Source organism: Bos indicus, chromosome 28 (assembly GCF_029378745.1).
Source record: "Bos indicus isolate NIAB-ARS_2022 breed Sahiwal x Tharparkar chromosome 28, NIAB-ARS_B.indTharparkar_mat_pri_1.0, whole genome shotgun sequence".
Classification (NCBI taxonomy): domain Eukaryota; kingdom Metazoa; phylum Chordata; class Mammalia; order Artiodactyla; family Bovidae; genus Bos; species Bos indicus.
Genome location: NC_091787.1, coordinates 33,775,508 through 33,797,339, shown reverse-complemented (window position 1 = coordinate 33,797,339; position 21,832 = coordinate 33,775,508). Strand labels below are relative to the sequence as shown.

The 21,832-nt window shown below is 45.0% G+C and overlaps 1 protein-coding gene across 2 annotated transcripts in view; it reads left to right on the top strand.

Moving 5' to 3' along the window:
- Positions 1-21,832, top strand: part of POLR3A (RNA polymerase III subunit A) — a 46,773-nt gene that overhangs the window by 3,732 nt on the left and 21,209 nt on the right. For both annotated transcript variants that reach the window (XM_019953962.2, XM_019953961.2), the window contains exons 2-16: positions 1,965-2,100; positions 2,371-2,508; positions 3,028-3,199; positions 3,334-3,488; positions 9,315-9,554; positions 9,669-9,831; positions 10,005-10,141; positions 11,576-11,679; positions 12,462-12,603; positions 14,846-14,986; positions 15,947-16,016; positions 16,381-16,508; positions 16,675-16,813; positions 18,521-18,685; positions 21,658-21,830. In XM_019953962.2, the coding sequence (XP_019809521.2) occupies positions 1,965-2,100; positions 2,371-2,508; positions 3,028-3,199; positions 3,334-3,488; positions 9,315-9,554; positions 9,669-9,831; positions 10,005-10,141; positions 11,576-11,679; positions 12,462-12,603; positions 14,846-14,986; positions 15,947-16,016; positions 16,381-16,508; positions 16,675-16,813; positions 18,521-18,685; positions 21,658-21,830 (2,203 nt within the window). The remainder of the gene's footprint in view (positions 1-1,964; positions 2,101-2,370; positions 2,509-3,027; positions 3,200-3,333; positions 3,489-9,314; positions 9,555-9,668; positions 9,832-10,004; positions 10,142-11,575; positions 11,680-12,461; positions 12,604-14,845; positions 14,987-15,946; positions 16,017-16,380; positions 16,509-16,674; positions 16,814-18,520; positions 18,686-21,657; positions 21,831-21,832) is intronic.

Genomic DNA, 21,832 nt, shown 5'->3' with positions numbered 1-21,832 from the left:
AAGGCCCACTTGACTTCACATTCCAGGATGCCTGGCTCTAGGTGAGTGATCATACCATCGTGATTATCTTGGTCGTGAAGATCTTTTTTTGTACAGTTCTGTGTATTCTTGCCACCTCTTCTTAATATCTACTGCTTCTGTTAGGTCCATACCATTTCTGTCCTTTATCGAGCTCATCTTTGCATGAAATGTTCCCTTTGTATCTCTAATTTTCTTGAAGAGATCTCTAGTCTTTCCCATTCTGTTGTTTTCCTCTATTTCTTTGCATTGAGTGCTGAGGAAGGCTTTATCTCTTCTTGCTATTCTTTGGAACTCTGCATTCAGTTGCTTATATCTTTCCTTTTCTCCTGGCTATTGTCAATAGAGCTGCAGTGAACATTGAGGTATAGCTTTTCATATTGTAGTTTGTGTTCTCCAGATATATGCCCAGGAGTGGGCTTGCTGGATCATACAATAACTCTTTTTAGTTTTTAAAGGAACCTCTGTACTTTTCTCTATACTGGTTGTACCAATTTACATTCCCACCAACAGTGAATGAGGGTTCCTTTTTCTCCACACACTCCCCAGCATTTATTATTTGTAGAATTTTTGATGATGGCCATTCTCTCGGTTGAGAGGTGTGAAATCAACAGTTTTGGTAAGGATGGGTAAGGGAGAAATGAGACTGATGCACAGAGTTTCTTGCTTGGGTGACTGTTTGGAGGTTGCCATTCACTGGAATGGGAAACGTGCCTCTTTGCTAGATAAATTATCCCTGGTGGTCCCTCCAAAGCCATCCCAACCTCCAACGATATTCAGATGTAGATATAATCTGTTTTCCTCTGACCACCTGAAGTGATTCTATTAAAATGCAAATTAGATCCTTGACACTTGAGATTGAACTCTTCAAGCAGCTTTCCCTTGGACTAACATTTAAGTCGCCTGTCAAAGTTCCCAAGCCCTCCTAAAGCCGGTCTTTGCATACCTCACGGACTTTTTCTTGTTCCGTTAGCTTTCTGTGCTCTACAGTACTGGTTTCATTTGGTGCCTTGAAAATGCCAGGCCTGAGCTGGCTCTAGAACCCTTGCCCTAGTTAAGCTGTACTTCTATGCATGACTTCTTGGTCATCTTATGACTGGCTCCCTCTGATTCAGAATTCAGCTGAAATGTCAATTTTCCAGACTTTCTGACCACATAACATAGTCTTGTCAAACTCTCCCCTAGGCTTCAGTTTGTTCAGTCTTTGCATCTATTCACTTTTGTGAATCTGTTTTTTTATTCTCTGTCTTGCCCTCCCTGAAACTGAGCCCCATGTTGGAAGGGAGTTTGTCTTGTCTAACCTGTACCCTCAGCCCCTCAGGATGGTGCCTGGCACATTATAAACCCCCAGTTTGTTGGAAAAATGAACAAAGGAACAGATTTGGGAGAGAAAGTGCCGAGTTTAGGTACTTGTGTAACTGTCCAAAGGAGGTATGTGTATGAGTCGGAATAGTTGGGCTACAGATAGAGATTAGACAGACAGCACTCGGGAACAAGGTGTAGGAGGCCAGGAGGAATGGGGTTGTAACTCCAGGTAAGGAGAAAAGCCAACATCTGAGAGAGGGCAGTAGGAGAGGCCACAAAAGAAACTGAAGATGTAACAGCCAGAGAGGGGAAAAACTCAAAACATGGATGGTGTTACCAAAGCCAGGGAAAGAAATTATTGCAAGATAAGGGGTGAAGAGGTTACTGTCAGTGCTGCAGAGAGACGTTAAAATGAGAAATTCTTCCTGGATTCAGCAGCAAGGAGGTAGGTACAACTGACCACCATCCTTAGATAATGAAGGTGAGAACAAGTCAGCAGGATGAAGGAACATTTAGTAATGAGAGAGCAGAGCCTGTCAGGTATGGGAAGGATAAGGTTGCTTATGGTGGGTCACAGGCATAAATGCTCTTCCTGGTGAGTGGTTTTGATGTAACTGTTCCCCTATCTCTTTCCATTCCAGAAGCCACATCTGTTTTGGAATGAAGTCAGCCGAGGAGATGCGCCAGCAGGCACACATCCAGGTTGTGAGTAAGAACCTGTACAGCCAGGACAACAACCACTCCCCACTGCTATACGGGGTGCTTGACCACAGGATGGTAAGACCTGCTGCCCTTCATGGTTCCATGTATTTTGACTGGCCGGTGCAACTGGTGACTTACCAACTAGGAAGAAGCCAAGTCTTCCTTCCACCTCCCCCCTTCCCCAGCGTATCTCAGGGACTCCAGCCTTCCTTGGTCCAGTGAACATGAATACCCTGCACTTTCCCAGGTGATTCTGACTCTGGGTCCCCTGGCCACCTGTGAGGGCTCGTCCCAGTTTCCTCTCCACTGGTCTCCACTGATTATTGATCATACTTTTATTCACAGGGTACAAGTGAGAAGGACCGTCCTTGTGAAACCTGTGGGAAGAACTTGGCTGACTGTCTAGGCCACTATGGGTACATTGACTTGGAACTGCCGTGCTTCCACGTGGGGTACTTCCGAGCAGTTATAGGCATCTTACAGGTACGCGTGTATGTGTCCATCTCCATACAGTAACTCCGTCTCCCTGAAAGTTACTGATCCTGAGACATGAGAGTGAGCTTGGTGGGGGATACATGTAGGGAACATTTTTATATTAAACATGTATTATTTGCTTTGTTTGAGGGGTTTGTTTTTTTGTTTTGGTTTGATTTGTCTGACATAATATTTCATCCTGCAATAAGTTAAATTGCTTAAAGATTCTTTTTCTTTGATTTTCCTTGAGTAGGTTGTAGATATATATTGTAAAAAAATAATAAAGCAATACAAGCACAAAATAATTCAAGCACAAGAAAGGGAATAAAGCTAACAAAAACCCCCCCTGCCAGCTGTGGCTACAGCCAGCATTCTGGTGAACATGGGCTGCCTCTAAGCATGTCTTCCTGTAGATCTGTGCATATAATTAAGTGTCCTGGACAAGGGATGGATGCAGCTTTTTTTAAAAAAAAGAAAATACTTTTTCATCCTCTCATTCTTTTATCTGTTTGGTTTAATTTTCAAAAGATGATCTGTAAAACCTGCTGCCACATCATGCTGTCCCAGGAGGAGAAGAAGCAGTTTCTGGATTATCTAAAGAGGCCCGGCCTGACCTACCTCCAGAAGCGAGGGCTAAAGAAGAAAATCTCTGACAAGTGCCGGAAAAAGAACACGTGCCATCACTGCGGCGCCTTCAATGGTGAGCCAGATGCACGTCTTGTTTGTCATCGCGATGGCAGTTTCCGTAACTGCATTTCCTAGATCGCGACCTCAGACCAGCCTAACCAAGAACCTGATTTTTCCAATCATGGTAGAATGGATTAACTCTTACAGGTACTGTCAAGAAATGCGGGTTACTGAAGATAATCCATGAGAAATACAAGACCAACAAGAAAGTGGTGGATCCCATCGTATCAAGTTTCCTTCAGTCCTTTGAAACCGCCATAGAGCATAACAAGGAAGTGGAGCCTCTGCTGGGAAAGGCCCAGGTGAGCCTGCCCCTGCCTCGCTCTGTCTGTATCACACGTTGTCTCCTCACCCTCTGGGTACACCCTTCCTCCAGAACCAGAGGTCCACTGGGGTTAGATCTCCAGGGATACTTCACGTGACAGGTATTCGCCTGGCACTCAGTTTATTGTGAGCTGTCCTCGTAACTAACACACATTTAGTTATACAGGTAACACATGTTACATTTTCATTGTGAAAGATTGTAAAAGCATAGCTGTGTATAGCATACACTGAGGGATCCTGTGTCTCACATGGATGTGGTGTTAATAGAATTTGTAGGTAATTCCCATTGCTTTACTTGGCACAAACTTAATTAGTAGGATTTTGTGACGTGTCTTGTTCTACCTTGTTCTGAATTCGATTAGTACTTGAGACACATGGTACCTTCTAGAATTGATAGTATACAAAACTAACAGTTAAGTGGCCACTGAGTACCAAACTGCCAGACCTGTGGGGAGCATCAGGAACCACCAGGCAGGGGGTCTGCACCCAGGAATCCCATGGTTTTAAAGGTGTTGTAGGACATTAACCCATGAAAGTATAGCCAATACCATGGGACACAGTGCTGACTGTCACAGGCATGGAAAGGATAGGAAGGAGTGGGAAATAGGGGGCTTGGTTAGGGAGGACTGTGAGGAAAGGTGTGGTTTGTTGTGGTCCTTAAACCTGAGTAGGGTTTAGAGAGTCTCGGGCAGTGAGCCTGCCACATCCAGGAGGCTGTGCTGGGGCTCCTTCTGAAGCCGAGTTCTGTTCAGAAGTCCCAGCGTTTCGCTAACAAAGCGCCTCGCACTTGGTGACTGCTGTTACTGTCCGGTGTCGGTCCAAGTTCTTTCCGTGGAGCGCCTCGTATTTTATCCTGAAAGCAACCCTGTGAGGCCGCATCGGCCAAAATAACAGTAAGTGGTGGAGGGGGAATCCTCGCTGAGGCCATTGGGGCGCAGGCCTGTGCTGGAGAAAAGACAGACAGCTGAACCCACTTTGTCGAGGTCCTCCCACTCTGGAGAATGTGGAGCCATTCAAGTTTTAAGCAAGGGAGAGACATAAACAATGACATTTTAGAACAGCCTGACTGCTCAAAAGACACTGTAACAAAAATGAAAAACCAGGTCACAAGCTGGGAGCAAATGCTCAACTTTCATATGTCTGACAAAGGACTCTCATGTCCGGAATATAAAGTCCTGATTTTTAAAAGCAGAAGCAAGACTTGAATAGGCGCTGCACAAAAGGATATATTCAAACAGCCAATCAGTAAATGGAAAGTTGTTCCACATTATTAGTCATCAGGGAAATACTAATTGAAACACACACCCTCTTAGAAAAATTAAATGTAAAACAACTGAAAACCAAGTGCTGGCAAGGATCTGAAGCAACTGGCACTCCTATATCAATAGTAACCTTATAAAATGTTTCTACCACTCTGAAATTCCTTACAAAGTAAGACCTACACTTACTGTATTTTCTAGCAGCTTTATTCTTGGGCATGTACCCAAGAGAGGCAAGTGCATACATCCACAAAAATATTTGTGCAAGTATGTTCATTGCAGCTTCATTAATAAAAGCCAGAATTAGAAACAACCCAGATGCCTGTCAACAGGAGAATGTGCAGATTGTAATAGATCCACACAGTGGAATACTGTGCTGGAATGAAAGAATCAAGCTGACACACACAGCCTGGCTGAATCACAGAATCCTATTGAGAGGAGGCAGCCTTATATGAGAGTCCATGCAATTGCATTTATATCAAGACCAAGAACAGGCCAGACTGAACTGGGGTGAGGGCTTAGTACTGAGAAAGGGGTATCGGTATTTTCTGGAGAGGGGCACATATTCTTTGTCCTGATTTGAATGGTGGTGGTTGTGTACCTGTGTAAAAATTTAGCCGTCTCTTTAAAATGTGTGCAGTTTACTATTATATATGTAAGTTATGCCTTGATTTAGGGAGTGAGATGTAAAAAGGAAGCAGGCCCTGACCCTGGGCAGTGATAGTGAAGCCAGAGGTCAGAGTGTGCAGTCAGAATGGATAGTAACTGATGACCAGCCACTGTGGCAACGGGTGTGAGAGGAGGCGGTCAGAGGTGAGCGGGTGTCCATGTGCTGGCGTCTGGAAACTGGTAGTCCCCCTGGACTCCATGATGGGGCACGGCATCAGCCGTGCATCCCAGTGGAGATGTCTTCAAGCTCCTGCAGATGAAGTGAAGGTGCAGACTGAGAAAGCTGATCTCGTCCTCCTCCCAGCGTGAGTGTAGAGGAATTCCACCCTCCAGGCTGACAACTGTGCAGAAAGCGTTCAGCGAGTCTGAGGGCTGCCCGGCTCTCCTGGGTGTGGCCTTAGCTGCAGCCTCCTGTGCATTCCCTCTGCTGCCCCCAGATCAGCCTCCCTGATGCCCGTCACCACTTTCCCCTGCCAACTCTCCGCCTGGGCCCCTGAGGCCACTGTCCTTACGTGCAGAGGACCAAGTCTTCTCTGCTCCCCGCACCCTCTGCAGTAGAAGTGTTTAGGGCCTAGGAGGCATCTTGTTTGGAAAAGTCTCTTAAGTCAGAGGTCCCCAACTTCCAGGCTGTGGAGCAATACCTCCTTCAAGATCAGCAGAGGCATTAGATGAGAAGGAAAGCACACAAAAAATGTAGTGTGCTGGAATCATCCCAAAACCACCCCTTCAGCCCAGGTCCGTGAAAAAGTTGTCTTCTGTGAAATCAGTCCGTGGTGCCGAAGGTTGGGGCCCACTGTCCTGAGTGACTGGGCCCAGGAGGTAACCTCCTCCCACTTAGGAGCCACCTGTCTAGCGTGTACATCTTGTCTCTCTGTGCCCCCCACTGCCTCCACCTCTCTGTCCACCCCAGCCCACGTGACCCAGCTGACACCCTCAATGTGATTTAGGATGGTGATGGTTGAGAGCTTTGGGGCTTGCCAGGCGGCTCAGTGGTAAAGAATCTGCCTGCCAATGCAGGAGACTTCCTTCCTCCTGGAGGAGGAAATGGCAACCCATTCCAGTATTCATGGTGGGAAAATCCCAAGGACAGAGGAGCCTGGCAGGCTACAATCCATAAGGTTACAAAGAGTCAGACATGACTGAAGTGACTTAGCACACACGCACACTGCCACTTACTTACTCTATGATCTTAGACACATGACCCAACCTGGACTTGAGTTTCCACAACTATAAAAGGGATTACAAGAGTGTCTGCTTTAGGGCCATTATGAGGAGTAAAAGATGGATTCCAGATCAAATGCTTAGCAAATAGCAAATGCTTCAAGCACGTGACCCAGTTACTGTGGTTTTCTTATTACTGATGTTCCTGTATTAACAGAAATAATGATGGAGAGGTAAGGCTTCTTCCATTTCTTATTTGTGTGTCCCTTCAGCTTAAGAGAGCCTCTGCGCCCTCCCTCTCTCCTGAATCCCCCATCCCTGGGCTTCCATGCAGCCTGCTCTCTCTCTGCAACGCACCCCACCCCAGTCTTCACCTTTTCCTCAACCACGTGTTCATTTGCTGTGCCCCATACACCTCTTGTGTTCCGTCTTATGTTTCTGCTAGTTTCTCCCACTTCAGTTTAGTCCCTCACAGGATCCTTTGCTCTGAGGTCCTGTTTGATGCCAGTCACAGTGCTTGGAGTACTGGCGGGTCCTCCAAGATTACCAGTTTGTCCTGGGCTTTCTTGTGCCATGGGTGAGAACAAAGCATGAGTTCACCAATTGCCTAATTCCAAGCAGCCCCTCCTCAGAGAGGGCCACTCAGTAACCAAAGTAAACAATTATTGAGTTAACATTTACCTTTTATAAAGACAGGCAGCAAAAAGGTGTCTCATTAATCTCAGGATGGCCCGTGTCCTGACATGGTGCTTCCCTGGTGACTCCGACAGTAAAGACTCTGCCTGCAGCGTGGGAGACCCAGGTTGGATCCCTGGGTCTAGAAGATCCCCTGGAGAAAGGAATGGCAACCTGCTCCAGAATTCTTGCCTGGGAAATCCCATGGACAGAGGAGCCTGGCGGGTGACAGTCCATGGGGGTACTAAGAGTCAGATATGACTGAGCAGCTTTCACTCACTGACATGTGTGCCTGCCCATTGAATTTTCAGGAATGTGCAGCCCCATGCCGTTATAGGAGGCACAACATGATTGAAGTGGAAGAGACATTAGAGCAGTGGTTCTTGACCTTTTGTGGGTCACAGACACCTTTTGGAATTGGACAGAAACTCTGGACTCTACTCCAGAGGGCTGACGTATATCCACTCCTGTTTTAGTACGAATCTGGGGATGGGTAGACCTGCAGATAAGGTCTCTCCATAATGACATCATCCCTGCAGACTGAGTACCAGTCCTCAGCTGTGTCGGCTCATCACCACCCGAGGCAGCCACGCTCTATGTCTAGAGAGCTTGGGCTGTTTGGGTCTTCTGCCTCATGCACATCCGGGCCCTGCTCTGCCGTCCATCAGTCCCTGACCTCCGTTTCCTGGTATTTAACAGTAAGTCAGCGGCCTCTTCCTCGTGCCTCTGAGGATGCAGTTGTTCCTATCACTTGCTGAGAACTGGTTTCCAGGCTCTTGCCAGTCTTCCTGCCCTCCTGGACGGCCTTCAGCTCCTTAATGTTCTCGTCCAGGACTGACTGTGGTACTACAGGCAACGTCTCGCCTTCGTCCCATTCTAGAATTTTGTTAGATTTAAGCTTCCTCCTCCCTGACTGTTTCTGATGGCAGTGAGGTGCCCATTGCTGCGAGATGGGAGCCAAGGACATGCATTGTTCTCTGGACAGGGGCCCGGACTCGAAAGCCTCCAGTGAGATTCCTTCCTTCTGCCCAGCCACACTGCCATCTTCTCCAGGGCAGGACTGTAGACACTTTTCCTTGGGTGGTGTTCTAGGAGCTGATCATTCGTCTTGGCTTTGTTCCCTGTTTCATTAAGTCACGTGCGGCGAATTGTGCTGACAACGTACAGTCTCAGTCACAGTCTGAGCCCAAGAAAATCTAATAACCAGCATTTTTACAGCGTGGCGCCTCTGTTATGTGACGTTAATACAAAGACAATACAAGTTCATTACAGAAAGGTGAAATGTATAAAAAGAAGCAAAACGATAATCCAACTCAGCTAAAGATGGCCCTGTTCACACCTTGGTAAACTCTTCCATTTCCTCTTTTCCGTAGATGTACATCTTTGCCCAAATTAGACCACATTGTAAACATACCTATCTCATTTATCAATATTTTATGAACACCTTTCATGGCATAGGCCACATTTTTGTGTCTTCATTTTTTTTCTTTAAACGGCTTCATAGTTTTCTACATATGAATGTACCATGATTTTATCTGGCCAGTAACTTTTCAGGCTGTTAGCAGCTTTCACAATTCAGATCTGCTTTAGTGAACATCCTTATAGCTAAATCTTTGTGTTAATTTCTAAAATCATACCCTTTGGAAAAATTAAGTGGTATTATTGGCTTAAATTACTGGAATAAAAGTCATGCACATTTTTAGGGCTCTTGCAGTATATATAGCAAGTTATCAGAAGCCGTTGTCATCACTTGTACGTGTTTTCAGGTAAGCGGTTAGAGCAGGGGTCCCAGCTCCTGGGCCGTGGGCCAGTACTGGTCAGAGGCCTGTTAGGAACCGGGCACGTGAGAGGTGAGCGGCAGGCAGGCGAAGCTTCATCTGCTGCTCCCCCACTGGCAGTCCTGCCTGAACCATCGCCCCCTTAGTCAGTTCCTGATGCCAAGATTGGGTACTGCTGGGTTAGGGGGCATGGGGAAGTAAACCTTTGCCTAAGCTGTGGAAAAAAAGCTGAGCTCTCTCTGCTCTTCCTTCCTTTCCATAGGAAAACTTGAATCCCTTAGTAGTTTTGAATTTATTTAAACGAATCCCAGCTGAAGACATCCCTCTACTTCTGATGAATCCGGAAGCTGGAAAGCCCTCCGATTTGATTCTCACACGACTCTTAGTGCCCCCTTTGTGCATCAGACCCTCTGTCGTGAGTGATTTGAAGTCTGGCACCAATGAAGACGATCTGACGATGAAGTTGACAGAAATCATTTTCCTAAATGACGTCATTAAAAAGGTCAGCACTTCCCATGGGCATTTCCAAACTCCAGGTTTTAGAGTCTGTCCCTGCAAACAGAAGTGTCTGATGGAGAAAGTCAAATTGACCAGGCTTGCTTCTGCTCATTCTTAGCATCGGATATCCGGAGCCAAGACCCAGATGATCATGGAAGACTGGGACTTCCTGCAGCTGCAGTGTGCTCTCTACATTAACAGCGAGCTCTCAGGCATCCCCCTCAATATGGCACCCAAGAAATGGACCAGAGGGTTTGTCCAGCGCCTGAAGGGAAAGCAGGGTACGTGTCCACCTGCGTGTGCAGAAGACAGTCTGCTGCCTTGGGTGCGTTTTGGGGGATGTGTGTCCAGCTTATCTCGTTGGAGATCACAGTCTTCCCTTGGCCTTTCTGGTCGCATTGCTCCCAAACGGCACACGTTGTGCCCTGGAGACGATATATTTTTATTTATTTAGGTCGATTCAGAGGCAATCTCTCAGGAAAGAGAGTGGATTTTTCTGGTAGAACAGTCATCTCACCTGACCCCAACCTCCGAATTGATGAGGTAGCTGTGCCAGTTCACGTGGCCAAAATTCTAACATTTCCTGAGAAGGTAAGTACATTGAACTGCTCAGTACTTTGTCTGAATCCAGTGTTTTATGTTATGTTCTGAGGTTCCAAACAATCTCAACAGTGGGGAACCCCCAGTAACCCACCCAGCCCATAGTTTGGCATGTGTGTGTGTGTTTTTTTCCAGTTTGTTTCACACGTGTGTCACCATATATAACATCTACAACACGTACACAGTGGTGTCTGCTTTATATTCAAATACTCAGATATGCATTAAACATTCAAGTCTACTTTTTTCCATCTTTGATATTTTTCTGTGCTAGTTCATACCTCATGCCTTAAATAACTAAATGATAAACATCCACACCCAGTTAATTTTCTTGGGATGAGTTAAAACATTAGAATTTTTAAATGATTTTAGAATCATTTTTAAAACATTAGAATCATTGACTCAAAGACTCTGAATATTAAAAAGCTGTTGATGCATAACCAGAAAGGCTGTACCACTTTACACTGAGTTCATACTCGTCGTGAGTGTAAACTGGTATTTATAGTATTTTCTTTTTTAACTGAGGTGTAGATAATTGAAAGGTCTGATAACAGGAAGATATTGATTGGCTTTGACTTTGTTCTTGAAATTCATAATTAGCCCAGACCATAGGTGCTTCTGGTAAAAACCTTGTATAAAAAGTATCCTTGGTTGGGACCTGGTGGTCCAGTGGTTGAGAATCCGCCTTCCAATGCAGGGGACACCGGTTCAGTCCCTGGTCAGGCAACTAAGATCCTACATGCTACAAGGCAGCTAGCCTTGCACACGCCTCAAGGAAGAGCTGCAACAGAGACTCAGTGCAGTCAGAATTTAAAAAAAGCAGTGTCCTTGGATGAGTTCCTTCTCTGAGACAGTGCCCCACGAGACTCTTGTCCAGTAGGCTGCAGGACATGCTGGTGCAGTCCAGGACCTGCTGTTCTGGTGTTAACAGCTTTTAAACCTTAGAAGCCCATGGTGAATCACTGCAGATGAAGCTGCCACCTGTTTTTAGGGTCACAGAATATGCTGAAAGGTCCCTGCAGATCAGTCCAGCCCAGTCATTTTATCAGTAGAGAAGCCAAAGGTCAGTCACGGACCTGGCCCTGTCACCCAGCAAGTGAGTGGCCGAATTCAGACGTGAGCCGTTGTCCTTACACTGAAGACCTCGGCAGCAGCGTGCCACAGGTACCTCTCTCCTAGAATTGCACAAGGGGTTCAGTTATGCTTTTTTTTTTCCTGGACCCCACAAGTGGCATGTGGGGTCTTAGTTCCCTGACCAGCGATCAAACCCTTTCCCCATGCAGTGGAAGTGCAGAGTCCTATGCAAGGGGCCACCAGGGACACCCCCTAGAATCACTTAAAGTGGAGGCTGAGACTCAATTCAGGATGGCATGCGAGCGTAGCGAAACCTAACAGTGCCTCGCTCTGTTTCCTGCTGTGGTCCTCCAGGTGAACAAAGCAAACATCAACTTTTTGAGGAAACTGGTTCGAAATGGCCCTGAAGTTCACCCAGGAGCCAATTTCATTCAGCAGAGACACACGCAGATGAAAAGGTAATGCTTTCACAGTGTGGTTGGATGTGATTATCTCCTCGTGACCAAGTTCACTGTCGCCATACTCAGCCACAGAAGGCAGTCCAAAGTACAATTATTGTGATATGTTGACATGTGGAAAACACCTGTTTAAATTGCAGTTAGCCTAGGTACGTTTTGTTTCCTCTGCTGGCTCTTTGAATGGATGCACAGTGTTCGTTTATTCAATAGCATTTAACATTTAGGTAGATACACCACATTGGGGTGTGAAAGCAGATCATTTTCTGGGCCACCTGGGTGCTCTGGGTGCACTCATAACCCAGGAGGCACACACTTTGTCAGTTCTGGCTTTTCACAGTGACATGAGCTGATCACCAGTGCTTTTCGTTTCATGAAATTCAAACATCACCAGGGCCCTGTGCTAGAAGCTAGTTTATTACTCAGTTTCTGTGACTCTAAGACATACTTTTATCACAGTTGGACATTTCTAAAATTAAGAGGTGTCATACAATCAATTTGTTGTAGTTTAGGGACTTCCCTGGTGGTCCAGTGGTTAGGGCTTGGCACTTACACTCCCGTGGGCCGGGGTTTAATTCCTGTTTGGGGAACTAGGATCCCACAGGCCACTTGGCGTGGCCAAAAAATAAAGTTACAAAAACAATTTTGTTGTTGTTACGGTGGTTTAATTGACAGTGGAGGGAGGCACCTTAAATTCAGTGAAACATGGTCATTTTAGATATGAAGAGGGAGAAACGTGCTGAGGAAACTGTTCTCACAGGTTATGTCCATTATTGTATGTTAAGGTTTCTGAAATACGGAAACAGAGAAAAGATGGCCCAGGAGCTCAAGTTTGGGGACATTGTGGAGAGGCACCTCATCGATGGAGACGTGGTCCTCTTCAACCGGCAGCCCTCGCTGCACAAACTGAGCATCATGGCGCACCTGGTGAGCAGGAGACTGGTGTTCGTATCTGCTGGGTGGAGCTTTGCTGTGTGCGCCCTGCTCAAACTCCAGACATCTAAAGTTTAAACTGCCAGTAATCTCAAATTTTATAACTTTTGGTTTTCCTCTTCTCTTCCATTTTAGTTTGAGTGAAACTCTTCAATTTCAAGCTTCCCTTCAATGTTTTTAATATTTATAACATACTTTTCACACAACAGTGAAACAGGAACTAATTGAAAATTAGTGTGAAAGTGACGACTGTGATTTCACTTGCAGACAACATAGATGCATATCTGTGTGCACAAAATTATGTAAAATAGACAAGGCAGAAAATCGACTTGATTTAAAACAGCATATTAACTAAGAAGCTAAAATGCTTACAGGATTTTTCTTTGTAGTCGTCCTCCGACCAAGACCTGAAGGCATATTTTTTGGAGCAGTTTACTTTGCAACAGCAGCAGTTTCCTTTTCTGGAGATTTCAAATGGAAACAAGATGCAACTTCAATTTGTTAAATATTCATAAATTCTCCTATATGAAAAAACCATTAAATCCCTGAGCATTTGCAAACAGGCTCCTAAGGTAGTGTTTTTCTAGATTGATTTTTTTCCCAGTAGTTTATGGAAACATTACATCAATCTTTTTGCTCAATGGCAGAAATACCAAAGATAGATTTTATGATTATGGAGCTCTAGGAGGTGAACAAATGGAGAAGGCGATGGCACCCCACTCCAGTACTCTTGCCTGGAAACTCCCATGGATGGAGGAGCCTGGTAGGCTGCAGTCCATGGGGTCGCGAAGAGTCAGACACGACCGAGTGACTTCACTTTGAGTTTTCACTTTCATGCATTGGAAGAGGAAATGGCAACCCACTCCAGTGTTCTTGCCTGGAGAATCCCAGGGACGGGGAAGCCTGGTGGGCTGCTGTCTTTGGGGTTGTATAGAGTTGGACAGGACTGAAGCGACGCAGCAGCAGCAGCAGCAGCAGCAGGAGGTGAACAGAAGCCTTCCCTTTCTGGAAACTTGGCCCATTTAACATAGAAATATTTTTATTTGAAAACTTTCAAGTATATACAAAAGTAGAAAGAGTACTGTGATGAACTCACATATTCCCATCCTTTATATTCAGTAATTTTCAAGCTTTTGCCACACTGGTTTTCTCTCTCCCTTTTTCCTTTGATGAAACCAGGTGCCATGTCTTTTTCCCATGTGTTTTCAGCTTGCTTCTGCAAAACACGCGTAGCTACAGTGCCATGATCACACCTCACCAAAATGAAGTCATTCCCTGGTGTTGTCTAGCACCCCGGCCATAGTCAGATTGCCCCATGTGTCTTAAAAATCTTTTTGCAGCTAGTTTGCTCAAAGTGAGATCTGAAATCTACACATTTAATTGATCCATGTCTTAAGCCCCTATTACAGTCCTCCCTCCTCCTTTTAATTTCCATGTCATGTCTGAAAAAACCAGGTCATTTGTCCTGAAGAACGCTGCACGTTCTTTATTTGTCTGCCTGTGTGTGGCAGTGAGGGTTCCTGCATGCTTCATTGTTTTCCTGTAAACTAGAAATAAACTCTCAAAGCATAATCAGATTCAAATAGAACTTTTTTGGCAATAATAACTCATAGGTGGTACTGGCTGCTTCCTCTTGCCATATTTCAGGAGGTACACGCTGGCTGGCTGGCTGTCTTAGCCATGTGAAGAAGGTCAGATGCCTCGGCGTGGTGCCTTCCTTGCAAGGTTCCTTGTCAAAGACTCTTGATAATCCCTGGGACTGCAAGGAGGTCAAACCAGTCAATGCTAAAGGAAATTAGTCCTGAGTATTTATTGGAGGGACTGATGCTGAAGCTGAAGCTCCAGTACTTTGGCTACATGATGCGAAGAACTGACTCATGAAAAGACCCTGATGCTGGGAAAGATTGAAGGCAGGAGAAGAATACAGCAGAGGACAAGATGATTGGATGGCATCACCAATTCAATGGACATGAGTTTGAGCAAGCTCCAGGAGTTGGTGATGGACAGGGAAGCCTGGTGTGCTGTAGTCCATGGGGTTGTCAAGAGTTGACACAACTGAGCAACTGAACTGAACTAATGACCTCATCCATACCAGAACATACTAGGAATTTTCTTCCTTAATGTAAAGTGTCCAGGTCTGCAGGAAGCCTTTTTTTTTTTTAAATAATGGGACTAAGAAGATTTGAATAAATGACTTATGTCCTTTTCCTGATTTGCTTTGTTTTGTATTCCACAGGCCAGGGTCAAGCCCCACCGGACTTTCAGATTTAACGAGTGTGTCTGTACACCCTACAATGCGGATTTTGATGGAGATGAAATGAACCTTCATCTTCCTCAAACAGAAGAAGCTAAAGCAGAAGCCCTTGTTCTCATGGGGGTATGTAGGGTGGTGCATCCCAGCTCCTGAGAAAAAGGAGGAGAAGGGAAACAAGTCTTGTTTGAAAACACCCGTAGTATGTAAGGGAGTTGGTTTCTCTCATGGGTGGGGAGTTGAAAGGACTGGGTACCTTCCGACCTGTACTGTGGGTTCCTAGGAGAATACACACACATGCGCACCAGTTATGAAAAGGTAAGACGGGTGTGTCAGAAGCGTGACTGCTGGATGTCATGGTCCATTATACTTCAGGTAAAGGATTGGAGCTGATGCACCTTTTTTTTTCCCCCTTTTGGCTGTGCCAAGCGACTGCTTACAGGATCTTAGTTCCCCGACCAGGGATTGAACCCACACCCTCAGCAGTGAAAGCACAGAGTGCTAACCACTGGACCACCAGCGAGTTCCTAAGCAAATGCACCTTGATATACAGAACCTTCTTTAAATTGGGTGCTTATGCAGTGAACAGCTAGCGCCTGTTTTTGCTAGCGTAGGCACTCATTACATTTGGATGATTAATAAATGCTGTTCTAACTTAGTGTCTCAACCAAGAGAAGCTTGACCATTCTGCCATTATTGTAACCAGTGTGGAATTGATTGACTTCAAAGATAGCACAGTGCTACCCATCATTCATAGAAGGAAGTTTTCTCTGGAGGAGAGCATTTCTAATTACACTAACGTCTTTTACCCAGAGAGTTCTTTATAAGAATGCAGAACGACTCCACACGGTATTTAAACATAGGGACCTCTGAGGTCAGTCTTGCTGGTATTTTTTACCTCTGCCGTTGACAGATGACGATATTAGTGACAAAGCTGCAGTTAAGAACCCCCAGCCTCCCATTCGTAGCCTTACCTTCCTGCGCTCTTCACTTGTCCATAACCATTAAGAGTGTTTGTGGTGAAGATTTTGGGGCCGCATCACGCATCCAAACACGGCTAACGTACTGTGTTCCTTTTTCCTTCAGACTAAAGCAAACCTTGTAACACCGAGAAATGGAGAACCACTAATTGCTGCTATTCAGGATTTTCTGACAGGTGGGTTTTGTGGAATTTACTTGAAAAGAGACTTTGGAACACGAGGGTTCTCTTTCACGTGTTCACGTGAGCACTTGAAAAGCTGTGTAATTCTGTTGTTTGTTTACTGAGTGTGATTGTGTTCATGAACCATACACGAGGTGTTTTTTACTTTTCTAAGTGCTGGGGACATGGCAACGGGTAAGACAAAGTCCCTTTCCCTGTGGAGCCTGGATTCTCGTTGGAAGAGAAAGCCAGGCAGCAGCTGTGTTTTACCTCACTCTTTTAGTGATAGTCTGTCTGTATTTTTAAAGTTGAAACCTTGTGATTTTTCTCACAATTTCATTCCTTTCCTTCGTTTTGTGTTCTTTCTTAACATCCTCAGGTGCCTATCTCCTCACTCTTAAGGATACTTTCTTTGACCGAGCCAAAGCTTGTCAGATCATCGCTTCAATACTGGTGGGCAAGGATGAGAAAATTAAAGTTCGTCTCCCACCCCCTACAATACTCAAGGTTTGTGCAGGAGCTGTGACTGTGTGTGCGGACGCACTGGTGGTCTGGGGTACACCTGCTGGTGCCAAGTAGGCTTGTGACCGCAGTACCATCTTGGTTCATTGGTGTGAAGGGCAGGTGAGAGCAGGCTCGGCCCGCTGACGCTCTGGCTTCTCTCCTCCTCCAGCCTGTCACCCTGTGGACGGGAAAGCAGATCTTCAGTGTCATCCTGAGACCCAGCGATGACAATCCAGTGAGGGCCAACCTCCGAACCAAGGGCAAGCAGTACTGCGGCAGAGGCGAGGACCTCTGTGTCAACGACTCCTGTGAGTGAAGGCAGCAGGTCGGGGCCAGCAGTTCCCTTCACTTTGCGCGTAAACCCCGTGTTTCCCTAAGGCCTTAGGCAGGAAGTTTGTTCTTCAGGGAAATGCAGCTGGTGTTTCTCCAGAAGGTAGAGGTCATGTGGACACATGGCCAGCCCGCAGTTAGAGTGCTCTTCTCCACGTGCTTTGTCTCAGGTGACTTGTTTCTGCCAATTAATGAAATTCTTTTCCTCTTTTTCTGTTGTTGGTTTGTGTGTGTGTGTGTGTTTTGCTGTGCAAGGGTCTCATTATTTAAGGCTTATAATTTGTTATTTTATGTCCAAAAATGTGTTCATTGTTTAGAAGTATGACTAGAAGTATACGTAAGTGGGTTTCCCAAGTGGCTCTGTGGTAAAGAATCTGCTTGCCAATTCAGGAGATACAGGAAACGGGTTGAATTTCTGGGTCAGAAAGATCTCCGGGAGGAAGAAATGGCAACCCACTCAGTATTCTAGCCTGGAAAATCCCGTGGCCAGAGGAGCCTGGTGCGCTACAGTTCACTGGGTCGCCAGGAGTTGAACACACATGAGCAACGGAGCACACATCCATGGCTGTAAAGTACTACTGAAAGGCTGATTTTTACCTGCCTCAGCCGGTCAGTGGAGGCTTTGATCACATGTGGATCAGGTGTAACAGTGCTGTGTGTGCTAAGTCATTCAGTCGTGTCTGACTCTTTGCGACCCTATGGACTGTATAGCCCACCAGGCTCCCCTGTCCATGGGATTCTCCTGGCAAGAATCCTGGAGTGGGTTGCCATTTCCTTCTCCAAGGGTCTTCCTGACTCAGGGACCGAACCTCTGGCTCTAGTCTCCTGCATCGGCAGGCAAGCTCTTTACCGCTAACGCCACCTGGGAAGCCCCAGTGTAACAGTGAGAACATTTAAATATGAGTCCTCTGAGTCCCCTAGACTGATTCAGCCCAAGAGTGTGTTCCCCAGACCTATGCTATTCAGGCAGCATTTCCTCTCTCGGTCCCAGGCTGCTAACAGACAGTTCCCCAGCAGACTGCTTTGAGTAACACTGGTTTAGAATGGCCTTTGCTAGCAAGGCTTTGTGACGAGAGGTGGATCTGCAGGCCTCTATAGAGACGACTGAACCGCAAAAACTCTCTGAAGGTCAAGGATTCTCTGCTGTCTCATGATGAAGAGCACTGATTTTTTTTCTCTCCCCCGCCCCCCGGTTTCATAAGTGTACTCCTTGGACTTTAATGTATTTTGGCTTCTTGTTTTATATTGTGTTTTTGTTTCCAGATACAAATTTCATTTTGTCGTTTAGGCTTTTCACGATGGTGCCACTCCTAGTTTTCAATGTCTTAGTGAATAAGGAAGTGCTTTATAAACAACACTTTGTTGTACATGATTGAATTGGTGCCCAAAACATCCCCATGACATAAAGATGGCAGAGCTTGATACTGCCATCCACATATCACAGATAAAGACGATGAGAGAGCCTTTCAGAGTCAGGGCTATAGGGTAACGAACTAGATCTTCTTGCTTTTCAAAAGTTGCTAGATTTCTCCTTTTCCCCCCTCAAAAAGAAATTTTTTAGAGAGCATTTCTATTTGCTCTGCTCTAACTTAAAAAACAAATTTTCTCAACTGCCTTAAATTCATTTGGAATGAGACAGAGTAACAGATAATCATTTGTGTGAGTCCATAATCTTTTCCTTCCAGACGTCACAATCCAGAACAGCGAGCTGATGAGTGGCAGCATGGACAAAGGAACGCTGGGGTCAGGATCCAAGAACAACATTTTTTACATTTTGCTGCGAGACTGGGGGCAGAATGAAGCTGCCGACGCGATGTCACGGCTTGCCAGGCTGGCTCCCGTCTACTTGTGTGAGTGTCTTAGCGTCCTTGTTTTATTGCTATAGGTTATTGATGTTTTAGGGGGTTCTTTTCCTATTTCATCCCCCTGCCCCAAACACATACAAACACAAAGAAAAGGATACTTGTTCCAGGCTAAACCATTTATGCTTTTCTTAATGAAATAAACTTGATGCTGACCAATTTGACTGCAGATTCGAATTTGCTTTCCAGTTCTCTTCTCAAAAGCCACAGTAGCTCCCTAATGCCCATGACATACATGGGCTGTTACACAAAGGGCCTTCATGGGCTGCTTCCAAGGTAGGCTGTGCAGAAGTGTCACCCTCTGGTCCTTCCACAGTTCAGCCCTCCCAGCTGACTCAGTGTTTCCCTACTGGCCTGTGCACTAGGCCAGGAGATTTTCTTTGCGTGCCCCCGAATATCTTTAGTCTATCTTTAGCCTACTCTTATACTTGACTCTTCGGCTGAGTGTAGAATTCTAGACTGAATGTTATTTTCCCTGAGAATTTTGAAGGTATTACTCTACTCTGTTCTTTTAGGGTTGCTGTAAAATGTATTTCCCCTCTTATTCCCAACTTTTTGCATTTGAATTGTCTTTTTTTTAATTGCAGTATCCAGTTTTTGGGTAATCCAGTTTAGTTTACCCAGTTATATACATACACGCATTCTTTTTTTTTTAAATATTCTTTTCCATTGTGGTTTTTTACAAGATATTGAATATGACTCCCTGAGCTGTACTTTAGGACCTTGTTTATCCTGAATTGTCTTTTTATTCTAGAAGCTTTGAGATCCTCTTTGTTTCTGGCATTCTGAAAGTTCACAGTGATGCAGCCTTGGGATGTTTATCATTCATTGTGCTGAGCGCTCTGCAAGCTCTCTCAATCTGCAACATGTGTCCTTCAGTTCTGGAAATTTTCTTGTACTTTTTCTGATCATAGTCTCTCTTTTACTTTCTCTGTTCTTGCTTTTTGGAATTTCTGTTAATTGTCTGGTAGAGTTCTTGGAGTGATTCTCTGATTTTCTCTTTTTCCCTGTTGTCCATTTATTTGTTTCTGGATTCAGTTTTCTTTTTAACAGTTGTTGGTTGTTTTTTTTTTTAATTTTCAGTATCATATATTTAATTTCCAGCCATTGTTCTTATTTGCCAGTAGTTCTTTTCTCTTGGTTTCCTTCTTTTCTTTCTTCTCTTTTTAAGACTTCCTATTCTTGATGTTCAAATACCTCTTGTATAGCACTCTGTTTCCCATAGGGGGAAGGGCCTGAGGCCTCTTTTTTTATAGACAGACCTCAAACATTGCAGGTTTGGTTCTAGATACCATGATGAAGCATATATAACAATCAAGCAACTCATAGGAATGTTTTGGTTTCCCAGTGCATAAAAAGCTTGTTTGTACTATAGTCTTATTAAGTGTGCAATAGTATTATGTGTTAACATGTTGTTGTTCAGTCGATAAGCTGTGTCTGAGTCTTTATGACTCATGGACTGCAGCATGCCAGGCTTCCCTGTGTTTCCCAGCGTTTGCTCAGATTCTTGTCCATTGAATCAGTGATACTATCTAACCACCTCGTCCTCTGCCATCCTCTTCTTTTGCCTTCAGTTTTTCCCAGCATCAGGGTCTTTTCCAATGAGTCAGCTTTTCATATCAGGTGGCCAAAGTATTGGAGCTTCAGCTTTAGTATCAATCCTTCCAGTGAATGTTCAGGATTGATTTCCTTTCGGATTGACTGGTTTGATCTCCTTGCAGTCCACCGGACTGTAAAGAGTCTTCTCCAACACCAGTTCGAAGGCATCAGTTCTTCAGTGCTCAGCCTTCTTTATGATCCAACACTCACATCCATACGTGACTACTGGAAAAACCATAGTTTTGATTATACAGACATTTGTCAGCAAAGTGATGTCTTTGCTTTTTAATATGCTGTCTAGGTTTGTCATAGCTTTTCTTGCAAGGAGCAGGTGTCTTAATTTCATGGCTGTGGTCGCCGTCCACAGTGATTTTGGATCCAAGAAAATAAAATGTGTCACTGCTTTCACTTTTCCCCGTCTATTTGCCATGAAGTGATGGGATCAGATGCAGTGATCTTAGTGTCTTACATGTACACACCTTAATAAAAAAAAGACTTTATTGCTGAAAAATGCTAATCTTTTGAGCCTTCAGTGAGTCATAATAACAACAGCCCAGAGCATCATAAAAATATAATAATGGAAGTGTTTAAAATATTGTGAGAATTACTGAAATTCAACATAGAGACACAAAATGAGCAAATACCATTGGAAAAATTGTGCTTTTAGACTTGTTCAAATACAAGGTTGCCACAAACCTTCTGTTTTTAAAGAAACACACTATCTATGAAGCACAGTAAAAAAAGGTGTACTTGTACAAACTTTCCATCCAGGTTTCCCCATTTGTAGCTCGTACATTACCTCCAACAGAATGTGAGGATTTGTTTCTGAGACTTTCAGACTCAGTGGCCCTCCACTCCACAGCCACTTTTCAGCATCCCCTTCCCCACCCTGTTAATCCAGTTGCCCCTCACCTGCCCAGTTGCTACAGGTGTTAGGGTTAGGATTATTGATGGTGTATAGTTCAATCAAAGGTAGAGTTCACATTTGCTTCTTAGCCTCTATTTTGGAACGATTTCTGAAAAAGAGAATTGGAGCAGAGAGGTGTCTGGGATGCTGAGCGCCAGCCATCCGGTAGCCCACTTTCTGCAACTGGCTCTCTCAGTCTCTCTTTCCTGTTCAGTGGCTGCCTGCTTTATAATATAGTTGGGACATCCCTGTGCTCCATACCAGGTTGTGAGCTCTCTGAGAGGGGTTAGTGAGTCTTAGTCATCTTTGTGTAACAACCTAGGGACCGGTACAGTAAGTTTTTGTTTAACTGGCTTGCAGCAAGTTCTCTGAAGGTATAAACTTGTTTCTGCATAACAGGTTGACTAACATCAATGGTTCTCTCTTCTGGCTCTCCTTGCCAACCCTTCTGCAGCTAACCGTGGATTCTCAATCGGGATTGGTGACGTCACACCTGGCCAAGGGCTGCTGAAGGCCAAGTATGAGTTGCTGAACGCTGGCTACAAAAAATGCGATGAGTACATCGAAGCCCTGAACACAGGCAAGCTGCAGCAGCAGCCTGGCTGCACCGCCGAGGAGACTCTGGAGGT